The 15,343-nt window shown below is 39.5% G+C and overlaps 1 protein-coding gene across 1 annotated transcript; it reads left to right on the plus strand.

Annotated features, from left to right (window-relative positions):
* Positions 1-979: 979 nt before the first annotated feature.
* On the plus strand, positions 980-11,272 carry Hrg (histidine rich glycoprotein). Its single transcript, XM_040268279.2, has 7 exons — positions 980-1,220; positions 2,949-3,062; positions 4,123-4,213; positions 5,406-5,572; positions 6,863-6,943; positions 8,655-8,756; positions 9,898-11,272. Exons 1-7 carry the CDS (start codon positions 1,038-1,040, stop codon positions 10,882-10,884), a joined length of 1,725 nt encoding a protein of 574 aa, XP_040124213.2. The 5' UTR covers positions 980-1,037; the 3' UTR covers positions 10,885-11,272.
* The last annotated feature ends 4,071 nt before the right edge of the window (positions 11,273-15,343 follow it).

Raw genomic sequence — 15,343 nt, forward strand, 5'->3', positions numbered from 1 at the left:
TCTTCCCAGGCACCCTAATAAACAGCATTAATAATAACACATAGCATCATTTATTCAGCACCTAGTCTGTGCCAAGATTTGTATTAGTTGCTTTATACGTGCTATCTTATTTAACTATCACATAAGCCTACAAAGAAGTATTAATCCTCATTTTATTAGTGAAGAAAACTAAAAATCAGAGAAGTTTGGGAGTTAACACAGTATCACACAATAAGAAAGTGACAGAGCTAGGGTTAGAAATTTACATCTGACTCCAAGGCCACTGTCCATTAATCATGCTATTCTACCTGAAGTTAATTCCTTGTATAATGTTAACTACTAAACGTATTACCAAGGATTCTTTTTAAAGAATTCTAGCGGTAGAGCACTTGCTTAGCATGTGGGAGGCACTGGGTTCCATTCTCAGCCCTGGAAATAAATTAGTGAATTAATTAATTAAAGATCCATTGACAACTAAAAAAAAATCTACTGATTGCATTCTACTGAGTTTTAGTGCCATAATTCAAAGAGGGGCTGGGCTGATGGTGGACTGACTGGCTGAGACTGACAGGCTGATGGAGAAAAATTACCTTAGCACAAACCTCACCACTGGGCACACACATTGGCAGTGCTTAAGGTCAAAAATAGACTTTGGATCTGCAACTTACTAAAAATATCCAGATTTGGGAAGGGGAGGAGACAAGGGGGCAGGAATGAAGGTGGAATGAGTGGACATTATTACCCTAGGTACATGTATGACTGCACATATAGTGCTATACTACATCATGTATAGAGAAATGAGAAGTTGTGCTGTAATATGTACAATTTTTAAAAAATCCAGATTTGTGTAGATAATGGTTTTACTGGATTACCAGTGGCATGTCTCAGCTTTCTGTCCCCAGGATCCACTAATCATTTACAGATTGTTGACAGATATTTGAAACAGGGGTCAAGGTGAACATTCCCAGTTGCACAACAAAAATGTATAAAGTTTCATCAATTGTGTGTTTGTATAAATTCTCTGCTATGGTAGACCACAGCAGGGGGAGTGTAGCAAAATGAAGGTGCTCACTGCCCTACTACTTTTGATCTCACTGCAATGTTCATGTGCTGTGAGTCCCACCGACTGCAATGCTGTCGAGCCTGAGGCTGAGAAAGCTGTAGACCTTATCAATAAATGGCGACGGAATGGCTATCTTTTCCAGTTGCTGCGGGTCGCTGATGCCCACTTGGACACAGTGGTGAGAAATCGCCCATGTCAGAGCTGAGCTGGGAGACCATGCCCCAGGGCAAATGAGACTCTAGCTCCTCAGCACAACAAATGGCTTCAGTCAGGGTCTTCTGTTTAGTTTCTGTGGCTGCTCTAGATTGTTTATTTTTCCTTCCAACTCCACGTTTATTATTGGAATAGATTAACTAGGGATCAATCTGTAAGCACTTAGAAGGACTATGCAAATGGCTTCAAGAGAAAAATCAGAATTAACTGGCAGGCTTTGCCCTTGAGGAAAGAACAATCTTCTGATGCACAAAGGTAAACTGGGTAACAAAGGATGTATTTAGTGATCAAGTGCTGATTTGGAGCACTTTCAGTGAAAGGAGAGCTATTAAGCTTGGGTGCGAGAAGACTTCAGTTGAATCTGAAGAATGGGTAGGATGTGAATAGGAAGAGGCCTGGAGAAAGGCGTTTCAAGAGAATTCCAGGTACATCAAGGTGGACAGGGAATCAAAGAAGGAGGCCCTAGGGAGTAATTGAATAGGCTGGGCAGGGCAAGGGGTGTGATCCAGAAGTTCTCCTCGGGCTCTGGAGAGGCCAGAATTCAATGTGAAGTTGGAAAAGAGACTGAGCTTATCTTGAAGACGTTTAAACAAGACTTCACTTAGATTATATGATGATTTGAAGTAGATTTGATTGGCTGATAGAGATTATGGAAGGCCAATGAAGTCTTCTTGCAAAATATAATAACCTACCTTCTCTTTGGTGGAGTGACTGAAATCAGAGAGGTCACTATGGACTACTACAGAGGATGAGCAGAGTAATATACCCTTTTAAAGGTGTTAGGAAAGTGCTGAAGAATGCAGAGAATAGAAATCCAGGAGTTTAGCAATGTAATGATCATCAACAACAAGCAATTCATGATCAGCAAGTAATTTAATGATCATCAGTTTCATTTCAGGGTCTTTGCCACATGTGTAGGGCACAGAATGAATGGGCATGGTGCTACCTCTGAGTGGCAGTATGGGTTCGTGGCAGTGGGGTGAACAGGAGAACACAATGTGCCTGGAGAGATGTAAGAAGGTGACAGGAAAGTGAAGTAGGAAGCTATTTCATGTGTTCAGGAACGAAGAAATGATGGTCAGACCCAGGTAGTTGGAATTCAGCAAGAGAATTAAAAAAACACATGAGAACGTTTCAAAGAAAGACCATTGATGGCTTGATTTCTGTGTAGCCAAGGTAAAGCAAAGCCTGTACACATTTTCTAAACTAGAGCCTATAGCAGTAAGTAATTAATAGCTTCTGACAAAGAAGAGGGAAGTTGAGAGAGGAAGCAGATCTGTAAGAGAAGAGAATTTAAGTTGAAATCAAGGTCAGAAGTCCAGATTCAGGAAGAGAGCTGGGTGAGAGGACACCACCACCACAGCAGATTGCACATGGTGATATGGCGATCTCCACTTACCATTCGAGGCTTGTATTGTCAACACCTCCACCTACCCAACACTGCCCTTCAGTGATGACTTTTTAAAGTTTGGGGGCATAAGAAACCTTACAATGAGTTAAAAAGAACATTTGGAAATAACTATTTGAAGCCATTTATCCAAATAAATAGATTAAATGACATAGAGGTAGGACATCTGCAAAGACTCTGAGATAAGCAGGAATTCCGTTTAGGAAATAAAGAGATTGTTTTTATTTTAAAAACCTCCTGAGCTCCCTCATCCTACTCACCTTTTGCTTTCTTGGCATTCTTCAGGGATCTGCGACTGTCTATTATTTAGTCTTGGATGTAAAAGAATCTGACTGTTGGGTCCTGTCCAGGAACCAGGAGGACTGTATACCAGCTCATTTTAGACGGCCGTCTGATATAGTAAGTATAAAGGGTACCATTCTCCTCTTATCCTACTTACCTTCTATCAGCTTACACAGGGAAACCATATGTCTGGTCTAACCTGGAAAAGAGTAAGAGCAGCTTATGCCTTGAGACTCATGAAGATTATGTTTACCTTGAGTGACACCCTGTAGAGAGCCCTTCATGGGAACCCAAGGCAAGATAAGTCAACAAGGCTTGTGATTCCTTGGGATAGTGTGATCAGCTGTGAGTCCCTAGGAAAAATCACCTAATATTCCTAGACTTCAGTCTCTTCAATTGTACAATAAGAGGAGAGTCTTGAAATAGATAGACTCAAAATCCTTTCCAGGCCTCACAATCTATGGTCAATGAAGCTATGAACTTGTAAGTGTATCCCATCAAAATTGGTCTCATTATCAGGAATGGCAAAAGGGCTTAGTTGCAATGAGGAAGGGGGTCTTGCTGTGCACATTGGAGGTGGGTACTGATATGCCAGAATCTCTGTCACAGGTGTAAAACACAAAGATGAATAAGCACAGATAAAAGATTTTGTTTCCAAAAAAAAAAAATAATAATAAGAGGCTTACGCACCAAGGTATCTTAGTGCTTTTTCCTTCATAAATGTTTGAGATAGGGTCATAATCCATTTAAACAGTTTTTCCTTCATTTTCCTAAGGGTTTTGGGTTCTGATAGTATGCAGCACACAGGAGCAAGGTAAGAAAATGCAGGGTTTGAGACAGGCTTTGATGAAGAAAACCCCAAATACAATTTTCTCTGTGTGTGGTGCTGAGGATGGAAGCCAGGGCTTTAGTGTGTGTACAAAAACAGTTTAAATGGATAGCAGGAGTTTGTGGCATTCCCTTCATGTTCCCTCATAAAGGACGGTGGTATGCAATGAGTCAAAAGCCACTTTTTTTCAATATTTATTTTTTAGATTTAGGTGGACACAATATCTTTATTTTATTTTTATGTGGTGCTTTTAAAGATTGAACCCAGTGCCTCATGCACGCTAGGTGAGCACTCTTCCACTGATCCTCAATCCTAGCCCAAAACTCTCTTTTTTTTTTTTTTTTACAGGTGATTGGGCAATGTAAGGTAATAGTTACAAGATATTCAAAAGAATCTCAGGACCTCCGAATGAATGACTTTAACTGCACCACCAGTTCTGGTATGTTAATCTGTTAAATTGCTAAATAAATTTCCGATTAATACAGAACTCAGTCATAGAGTGGTATTTATCATATTAATACCATGATGTACATCAGAAAGGATCCCTGTTCTCATGGTCTTCATTATTACTCTCCTGAGACTAGAAGGAAGACAGTTTTCCTCTGTTACTGATACATCTTCCTTTAAAAAAAAATCAATACAAGAAAATATAGCTTTCCAAAGTGCCATATAGCAACATTGTGTAGACATAGGCTCTGGGGTCAGACTTGCTTGTGTTAGAATCCCAACCTCATCATTTACTAGTTCTGTGGTTTTTGAGGCCAAGTTATTTAACCTAAGATTTTTCTCATTTTAAAATAGAGATAATAGTAGTAGTAGCTGTTAGGATTCTTGTTAGAATCAAATAAAATGTTCTATATAATGTGCTTTGTGGAACATTTACCACTCATAAGTGGTAAATGTTCCACAAACATTTACAATTGGCTTCATATTTAAAAATTATATATTACTCTATAGTTTACAAAGTGATGGTTTATAAATAATTTCATTCACCCTCACCCAAGGCTATGAAATAAAGATTGTGTTGCTTTCTATTTTAGAGTTAAAATAATTTAGGCAGAAGTTCAATGACATGGCCTTGGGCACATGGTCAAGATGTGATGCAGGCATGACTGTATCAACAACCATGGTGACTCTAAAGTCCATGCTCTTTATATTTGCTTTTTCAAAACGAATTATCACAGAATGCCTTTTAAAATGCTAAATCTCAACCTGGTTCAATATAGGCCACAGTGGAGCAACTTCTACAGGAGGTTGCCTTAAAGGATTGAGCTGTATCTTCTCTCTCTGGACCAAACTTTATGTTAAGGAGACCTCTTTCCTCCTTGGCAAAGACAGGAAGAATTTATTAAAATATTTGCATTTTATGAATGGCAGGGCATCAGAACAGTGGTCACAATAGGGACCTGAGTGTTAGAACAAATGGAAAGAAAGAACTAATGGTTTAGCTCAGCTGCTGAATGGCTGATTGATCAACAAGCTACTTAGTTTCTCCAACCCTGGATTTGCCCATGTTTTAGATGCAAGTTCCTGTTACTTTTACCACCATGAATTTATGTATCGCATGGAGTCTAAACATTGACATCCTATTTCCCACTTGTAATTATAATATTGCCGTCTTCTTTCTCTAGTGTCTTCAGCACTGAGCAATAACAAAGACAGTCCTGTAATCCTGGATTTCTTTGAGGACACGGAGCAATACAGAAAACAAGCTGACAAAGCCCTTGACAAGTTCAAAAGCGAGAACAGTGATTTTGCCTCTTTCAGAGTGGACCGAGTAGAGAGAGTCGCGAGAGGGGTGAGTCACCACTAATGTCTAGCTAGAGTGTGAGGACCCAAGCACCAACCTGGCAGGCAAGAACTGTTGACAACCCTCTCCACTTGCCCCAAGTGACCAGCTGCCTTTGAAACTGTGGCAGCCTTTTGGCTATCACAAAGAACTGCTGTTCTGCAAGAGTTTTATTTTTTTTCGAGAGGCAGAAAGGGAGGGTAGACATCTGAAAGAGAGAAGAGAGAATCCAAAAAGGAAAGAGGGAAGGACAAGAGCATATTAGGGTTAAGTGAATTATTCAATCATTGAATTTTAATCTTCTTATATTATGTAGAAACTGTTTAAATGGATTATGACCCTATCCCAAACATTTCTGAAGGAAAAAGCACTAAGATATCTTGGTATGTAAACCTCTCGGTTTTTGGAAACAAAATTTTTTGTCTGTGCTTATATGGTTATATTATGAGGCTGCGAGAAATAATCTCATAACATTTGGTGTGTTTAGGGAGCTAGACTCAAGTGCCTTCCACCCAGAGTTGTCTTGAGGAGCAGCTGGTTGATATTCGCTGTGCATTTCAAAAATGCAAAGTTAAATGGATCACGGTACATACCAACAATGGAATGCATTTAATACAATTCCAAAAATAATGTGTTGGACCCAGAGGCACTGGAAAGAGTTCAAGACATATTAATAAGACAAGCAGGTTACAGAACAATACTCAGCACATGAACCCACTGAAGTTAAATACTTAGGTCGCCATGGATATGTGGCAAAAGGCTAGAAGGAGAAATATATCAAGTGGACCGTGGTGCTCACTCTGAGAAGGAGAGGCTAGGGTGCAGCAAGAGATTTTTCACACTATTCTTATCATGTCTGTATATTTGAACCCTTACAGTGAAATAGTGTTCACCCTATCACTTACGTGATAGTTTTTCCTCCCTGTGCTATGGATGAAACCCAGAGCCTGGTGAGTGTAGGCAAAACCACTGAGTTACATCCCAGTAAAATAAAATTACAGTAACTAATGTAATTAGTTACATTAATTTGATCTTATTTTGAGATGGGGCTTCACTAAGTGGTCCAGGCTGGCCTTAAACTTGTGATCCTCCTGCCTTAGTCTTCTGAGCAACTGGGATTACAAGCATGCACCACTTTGCCCAACTTATGGGATACATTTTTAAAAGGCAAAAACCATAAGAAAAATATCATTTATTGGTGATTTAAGCATTCTAGTGTTTTACAATACATGGGATAGTTACTGTTCTCTTTTTCTACTTTTTCTGTTCCTGAAACTATGTTGCTCCTATCCGTTCTAGAGAGGAGGGGAAAGAACCAAATACTATCTGGACTTCTCTGTGAGGAACTGCTCCACACAACATTTTCCCAGACCCCCTAAAGTGAGTGAGTATAACAAATGTCTGTGAAATACTAAGTGTCATCTAGAGAGTTCTTGCTCCCTGACAGGCACTCTTCTAAGTGCTTTATACATTAACTTATTAACACACCACCCTATGGGGTAGAAACTCTTTGTCCGTGATTTGCAGATAGGGAAACGGAAGCATGGAAAAAGTTAAACAAATCATGAGAAAATGCCTTTATAATATACATGATATATAACTAACCCTAAAACAGGTTTTTAACATGTTAGAATTAAAAGTTTAACTAAAACTAATAACCAGCTTATATTGAGACCCCCCTACGATGCGCTCTCACTCATTCCAATGCATCGACACCCACAGGGATTGCATTTGACAAGTGAGGAGGTAACAGGTTCCACAAAGGAAGGGTCTTGCCAATGTTCACAACCCAGCTGAGACTATAATCCAGTTCTTCTCATGCCCAGTCCAGTGGGATTTTTTCCTAATTATTTACAAATTAATCTGTATTTCTACTAGAGAATTTTATTAATGATACCTGACATTTGCTTGGTGACTCACAGTTTATAAAACATCCCTGCATATATGATTGTCTTGTGGGAACTTTGTGATAACCTACTGAGGGGAAGCAAATGCCTGCCTCCATTTCTTTGTGGCAAGTGGGCCTAGAATTTCAATCACTTACCTAAGGCACTTGGCTAGAAAGTGCACACAAGACTTTAATTCTAATTTCAAGTCCAGGATTTTGCTGAGGTTTAGTAACACATTCTCTCTCTGGCTGAAGGGAGGAGGCATTTTTTATTTCCTTTTCTGACTGCTCAAAATTTTAACCTGAATTAATTTTAGATTCCTGCTCAGTGGCTACCAGAAAAAAATGCTTCCCTCCTCTATCCAAGAAACTCAGCTATCATTGTGTGGGTAATAAAAGACCAGTGCAGAACCAAGAGAGTTGGTGATTAGAAGCTGGTGATAATATTACCCTGATTTTCTAAATCCTCTCACCATGTGAGTAGATAGCATCGTACTTGTTTATAGTCTGAGTTTCAGAAAATGTGTGTAACCTGTGACTCACACAAGTAGAAAATGGTGAAGCCAGGATTAGCACAGACCTCTCTCCAAAACCATACTCAGAGCCTCAATACTTAATAGCTTGGTTTTTGTTTGTTTGTTTTCTAGAGAAGAATTATCAACTTGTCTTTGTCTAGCTTTGAAGGCTGAACTTAGGGGACTTTGGAGCATCGGGCTAGTCAGTTCAGCCCTCATACTTAGGATGGGGCCAGCAGACTCTTTACCTTGACAGGTTCCTTGCAAACCTGTCTTTATATTGGCTCCCTCCTTTCTCACACTTTCAAGGGACCAGTTAAAGTCATACAAATTTATCTTCTAAACCATTCCTCATTTTCTCTAGGCACTGACAACTCAGATCTCCAGGGCAGAAGTGTTGGCCTAAAGGAAAAGCAGTAATGACATGAGCAATCGCCACACACATGGGGAAGCCCCCAGGGTTTGTGACTACTCATGGGAGAGAAGTGGCAATGAAATCCTTTGTAACCTGTACCTTCCCCAATGGTTGACTAGGAAAGATTGCTAAGTAACTGGTGGAGATGTCTGATAATATTACTACCTGATTTTTCTAAAGCTCTTCTTCCTTCTCAGTTTATAAGTCTGGGTGGGAACCCTCATACCCCTTGATAACGCACACACCCACTACAGACTTCTTTCTCTTTTGTAGGTTTTTGGATTTTGTAGAGCAGATTTGTCCTATGATATAGGAGCCTCTGACTTGGAAGCCCCAGAATACCTTGAAGTAACCTGTGAAGTCTTTAACTTTGAGGTGGGTTGTCAGAGTACACTTTGTTATGAACAGTGCCAGACTAAATATTTTCACACACACAGTGTATTTGGTTCTTAGAGTTGTGTGTGTGTGTGTGTGTGTGTGTGTGTGTGAGAGAGAGAGAGAGAGAGAGAGAGAGAGAGAGAGAGAGAGAGATTGATTTGGAGAGAATAGAATAGGCCTCTGGGAAAAGGAGTAAAATTTTTGGCATGACACCAAAACAAGTATAAATTTTTTCTCAAGAATTGGGGAGGGGCAAGATTTGGCAGAAAAGTACAATGACCAATTCAGTCCACCTTAAATGAATATAAAAATGGTCCTTATAGTTAGAACTTCCAGTGCTGAGACTTCATAATTCTTGGCTTTTATTGTTAGACGTTGAACCTAAGAGGAATTATTTGGCCTCAAGCTTATCGTGTAAAGGTATATAAAATAAGATTCAAAATGATATTTTATAACCATCCCAGAAATCTTTATGCTTTTTATGAGTGAGCACAAAGATGTTCTTCATAGTAATTTTTATATTAGCAAAAAAATTAAAAATTAAAAAGAAAAGAAGGAAGAAGAGGAAAAAGGAAAGGTAGGTTTGTTACCTCTATATTCTTATACAGCTCCATAGACTTTTTTGAAAGTTAAAGTCTGGATGAGGAGGAAAGTAAAGAGGCAGGTGTCCATCCTGTAGAAGTAAGGATTTTATATCATCCCTCAGAACTCTGTTGAGAGTCTAAGTTTTAAGACACTAGTTTTCCAAAGGCTGGTCTACAAATGGGTGTCATTCCTTAATGTAGTTTCACCAATATATGTTAAAGTAAGGAAGCTTAAGTATAATTCAAAAATTTTTCATAATACAACATATATTCCATCCAAAAATTATTCTTTACTCTATAGTTATTTTCTGACTCTTGTTGTCAAGATATCATTCCTTTTGTGAAATAATAATGGTGTTAGTGGGCAGTTTTGTTTGCATTTTAAATGTTGATTTGGCTAGATAAAAATTGGACACCCTTTTTTAGTATCTGACTTTTTAAGTTGATTTGTGAAGTCCAAAAGTTTGGAAGCCATTGCCCCCTAAGTCAAGCTAAACATCTAATTTCTCCTTTTGCGTTACATGATAACACACATTTTTCTGTTCTTTTACCAGGAACATAGAAACATCAGTGATGTGAGACCCCACTGGGGCCCTCCCCACCACTTTGATGGGCATGGACATTCACATCATCATCCTCAGAAGCCACATAAATTTGGATTCCGACCTCCCCCAGAAGGAAAAGATAACTCTGACAGACCACCACTTCAAGAAGGAGATTTTCCACCATTTTTGCCACCTCCAGGATCAAGATGTCATCACCCTCCTTTTGGCACCAATGAGACCCAAAGACACCCTCATAATCATAGTTCCAGTGATCAGCATCACCATGGACCCCATTCCCATGAACACGGTCCCCATGGCCATGGACCCCATAAACATGATCCCCATGGACACGGTCCTCATGGACGTGGGCCCCATAAACATGATCCCCATGGGCACGGTCCTCATGGACATGGACCCCATGGACATGGTCCTCATGGAAACGGTTCTCATGGACAGGGACCCCATGGACATGGGCCTCAGGGACACGGTCCTCATGGACATGGACCCCATGGACATGGGCCTCATGGACATGGTCCTCATGGACATGGACCCCATGGACATGGGCCTCATGGACATGGTCCTCATGGACATGGACCCCATGGACATGGACCCCATGGACACGGTCCCCATGGCCATGATTTCGATGACTATGGACCCTGTGATCCACCTTCCCTTGGCCAAGGTCCCCCAGATCACCATCACCGTGGCCATGGCCCACCACATAGGCACCCAGGAAAAAGAGGCCCAGGTAAAGGACACTTTCCTTTCCATCCGAGACAAATTGGATCCATTGTTCGACTCCCTCCACTAAACATAAATGAAGTTCTTCCTCTTCCTGAAGCCAATTTCCCCAACTTCTCATTGCCAAACTGTAATAATCCCCTAAACACGAAGATTCAACCCTTCCCTCAGTCAGCCTCTGAATTGTGTCCAGGGACGTTCAAGAGTGAGTTTCCACACCTTTCCAAGTTTTTTGCATTTCGATCTCCAAAATAAAATTTGATTCTTTGATGGGCATCCTCAGAAGCCACATAAACTTGGATTCCGACAGAAGTAAATCATATTCTAAATTAGAGCCATCTGTGAAATTGCAGTTGTTTTAATCATACTTTTATACTCAGGATAGGGCAATATGTGGGTGTGGAAGGAAATGGTGCAAGAAGAGACAGATAGATGGAAAGATGAGGAAAGATTTCATGCTACAAATCAGAAGTTAATTAGGTCACTGGCCACTGTATTGCTTGCAGTAAATTTCTAATTCTCAGAGTTTCCTTCTTTAGTGGATTGAACTTCTCTAACTCTAGATTGTCCATTACTACTTGTGCTATGTTTAAGCATACCAACATGATATGTATTATTACTTAAAGGATTATTATGAAAGTGACCCAAACTGTCTCCTAGTGGTTATTTCTATTTGTCTAAATTTCCTCTTGGAAAAATACTATCTAAGTTCAACTAAGAAGCAAATAAAGTCCCAGCTATAAATTGCAAAGGAAGGGCTGGGGATGTGGCTCAAGCAGTAGCGTGCTCGCCTGGCATGTGTGCGGCCTGGGTTCGATCCTCAGCACCACATACCAACAAAGATGTTGTGTCCACCGAGAACTAAAAAATAAATATTAAAAAATTCTCTCTCTCTCTCTCTCTCTCTCTCTCTCTCTCTCTCTCTCTTTAAAAAAATTATAAAATAAATAAATAAATAAATAAATAAATTGCAAAGGAAGTTGCAGGCATGAGTCATGACCCTAAATTCACATGCACAATAAATATCACTTTATTTTCAGAACCAATTAATTTCTATTTCAGGTTACCATCCTCCTGGACTAATGGGAAACTTAATCCCAGTCCTTCCTGGCATTTTTGCTCTGCCCCGTGATTCCCCACACAAAGTTGGTTGTGTCTCAGTTCTAGAGTCTCATATAGTGCCAGGATGTTTGGGGGAGCACAAGTAGGTCTGATTCTTGATCATTGGCTCAAGATTAAGAATCCTGGGCCCCGCTGCTGAGGCCTATTCACTACCCTGTTCACATTGCTCTCTGAGGCTAGTTAGTCTGCTACTTTCTGTATGGAACTAGAAATACAGAAGTCTTTGTAACACCACCAATGGACATAACTACCGAGCACACCACGTGGCCATTCTCTTTCAGGCCTCTTACCACCTTTCAGTCTGCATTCTGGAAGCAGAACAGCATTCCTTGGCTCAGGACCCCCAGATACCACTGCCCTTCTCATCTCTTCTTCCCAGGCTAGGGACTCTTCTTCTAGTCTCACATAAGCTCATTATTCATTTTTGGTGCTTTCCCTACACTCTAATCCTCTTTCTTTTTCCTTCTATACAAATCAGAGCTCAAGAAATTAGAAACAGTTTGATAAGACTTCAGGTTCTCTCTACTTTCCTGCCACAATGATGATTGATAATCTAAATATCTAATAGCCAACATGACACAAGACCAGATACAACAACCAATAAGAACAATTCCCAGCCATAAACAACCAGTGTGGCCATACTAGTGAGGACCAGCTGAACGTTGGCTTACAGAATTGCATTCTTTCAGGCAGCATGAACACAGGATGAGCTGCTTGAATTAGGTCTTGAGAAAGGTGAAATCCAGGGATTTCAGGTCAATAGCTCAAAATGTTTTCTCCCACAGAATCATTTATTTTATAACTTCTAAGGTACTTTCACAAATATTGCTTGAGTTAATGAAAATGTTACCTGGAAAGCATAGGAATCAAAAAGCTCTCAATTAATTTTAATTAAATTCATTTGTTATATGCAAACAGTTGCCGCAGGCAAATAGTGCTGCAAAATATATATATATATTTCTACCCCAGGGAGCATATATGCTACTAGAGGTTTTAGACAACATGCCACAGGTTGTTGCTTTTCTAGATTTTTTTATATCAAGATGGCTAAAATGGATATGTTTGTTTGCAACTATGCTATCTACATTCAAAAGTGATATTAACAGAGGCAATATAAGGTTGCTGACTCCTCAAATGCCTAAAGTCTGAACTCCTTACCCTTCTCTAGAAAAATCCTACTTTCAAACATCACCCTTCTCTTTGTAGCACCCTACCATTCTTTAAAACTGAAAGACTAGAAATATTTGTTGATCCTTTCCTTTTCTTTATCCCCAGTAAATTCTATGTCAGTACAGATTTTGCCGATTTTATTCACTAAAGTGCCTAGCGCATACTGCAGTTTCATAAATGTTTGTTTAATGAATTGATATGATATAGTAAACATTTACTATAAATCTAGAGATTTTTCATGTTTTTTATTTTTAAAAATTTTTAGACAATATAATTATACATAGTATTTGGGTTCATTTTGTCAAAATAATACATGTGAGGAATATGATTTCAATCCCTATTCCCCTCCGCTTTACCTTCCTTCATGACCCCTGTTCTCTCTTCTTTCTATTGATCCTTCTATTGATCTTCCTTTTTTTTTTTTTAGAGAGAGAGAATTTTTAAATATTTATTATTTAGTTTTCGGCGGACACTACATCTTTGTTTGTATGTGGTGCTGAGGATCGAACCCGGGCCGCACACATGCCAGGCAAGCACGCTACCACTTGAGCCACATCCCCAGCCCTTGATTTTCCTTTTATTCTTTTATTTTTGATTGGTATTTTATGTTTGTGTATGTGTGTGTGTGTGTGTGTGTGTGTGTGTGTAAACTTATTTTGGTGCATTTATATGTGTGTGAACCAAGATATTATTTATTTCATTCCATGTTTCTACCCCTTTCTCTTCTTTCCTCCCTCCTGTTCTCCTTCTTCTACTCTACTGATCTTATATCTTTTCTATATTCAATCTCTTTTCCTGCTACTTCTTTCCCTTATTTTCCTCTACACATGAGAAAAAAATGTTCAGCTTTTGATTTTCTGAGTCTGTCTTATTTCACTTAACATGATTTTCAGAATTTCCATCCATTTACTACCAAGTACCTCCATGATGATCAGCCTCGAATGTTCCTTTCCAATTCATCCTGGACAGTGACTGTTGCTCATCTCCCCATCCTCCCACCTTTCAACTCCTACATTTCTGTTGCTTTCTCCTTTCTCTCAGCCTAAACTCTTACCCAAGCTCTTTTGCCTTTAATTTCCACTCCCCTCTCCCTCATAGAACCTACCTTCTGCCATTAACAAGCACTTGAAACTGGTGAGTCAGAGATTCTTAACCATTCCCTTCTAGTAATAGATATAACTAATAAGACATAATCAATTCTCAGGCCCCAACCATATGTCACCTCACTCACTTCTCAAAACAACCCCAATAAGATATTATGATTCTCTGTCAGGAGCAATGGTGCAGAATTGCAAGTTTGATGCCAGCCTCAGCAACTTAGCCAGACCCAAAATAGAAAAGTTAAAAGGTTTAGAGATGTAGCTTAGTGGTAGAACACCCATGAATTCCATCTCTGGTACCACTTGTGCACGTGTGCACACATACACACACACAGATGTTGTGGTTTTCTATATTTTATAGGTGAGAAAACCAAGGTGGGAATATTATGTGACCTTGACTTGCTCAGGGTCACATAACAGTTAAGTATCAGAGCAAGACAGAAATCCAGGTTAGACATTGCCAAGCACATGTTCCTCCATCAGCACTGTAAAGCCACCATTCAGCCCATATTGACCCCATTTTTCCCAGGACTCTCAGGGAGACGACATTGCCAACTTAGAGATCCAGTACGTACTAACAAAGACTCTATCTTCTTCTTCTTTCTTTCTGCTTTTTTTTTTTTTACTTGAAGGCAAACATCTACTGAGTATTAAGTCATATCTTTAACCTACCCTGAGACCTTCTTTCTTCGAATATTTTCTTTCTTTCTTTCTTTCTTTCTTTCTTTTTCTCTTTCTTTCTTTCCTTCTTTCTTTTCTTTCTTTTCTTTCTTTTCTTTCTTTCTTTCTTTCTTTCTTTCTTTCTTTCTTTATTTATTTCCTTTGTCTCTTACCCAAGGAAGCTTTTCCTTTATAGAACTAATATAATTAAGCAGAGAGAAGCTGGCTTGGCCAAAGGCCAGATAAGATGCCAAGAGTTTACAAGAGTTTATATCCACTCATGCTAATCTCCTGGGTAAAATTCCCAGAACTCCCTTGATACCCCTGTGCTTAGGTTCCCAAGCATACAATATAATTAATAGCAGCCTGCTTCTAGGCTGATAAACATCCTGCAAAGAAATTTTATGTGAAAAAGTGTCTGCAGGTTGCCCTCATTGTTGCTTTGTTTACACACCCAGTGACCTTCACAAATGGCTTTGGGAAAGTCACAAGGAAATAACAGAGCTACTTTTCTCTCCTCCTTTACTAGACCCTGCTCTAATTTGTGCAATCACTGGTGTGCTATGTGCTCCTATGTGCTTTTCAAAGGCAAACAGTCAGGTCAGTGACCCAAGTGTTGTAATGTTACAGGCTGAAATCTGTTTGGATAACCGGCAGAGCTA

Source organism: Ictidomys tridecemlineatus, chromosome 3, assembly GCF_052094955.1.
Source record: "Ictidomys tridecemlineatus isolate mIctTri1 chromosome 3, mIctTri1.hap1, whole genome shotgun sequence".
NCBI classification, from domain to species: domain Eukaryota; kingdom Metazoa; phylum Chordata; class Mammalia; order Rodentia; family Sciuridae; genus Ictidomys; species Ictidomys tridecemlineatus.

Coding starts and splice junctions, on each gene's coding strand:
- Hrg (XM_040268279.2), top strand. CDS start 1,038: ATGAAGGTGCTCACTGCCCTACTACTTTTGATCTCACTGCAATGTTCA. Junction 1,221..2,948: donor ATGCCCACTTGGACACAGTG/GTGAGAAATCGC, acceptor GGCATTCTTCAG/GGATCTGCGACTGTCTATTA. Junction 4,214..5,405: donor TAACTGCACCACCAGTTCTG/GTATGTTAATCT, acceptor TTCTTTCTCTAG/TGTCTTCAGCACTGAGCAAT.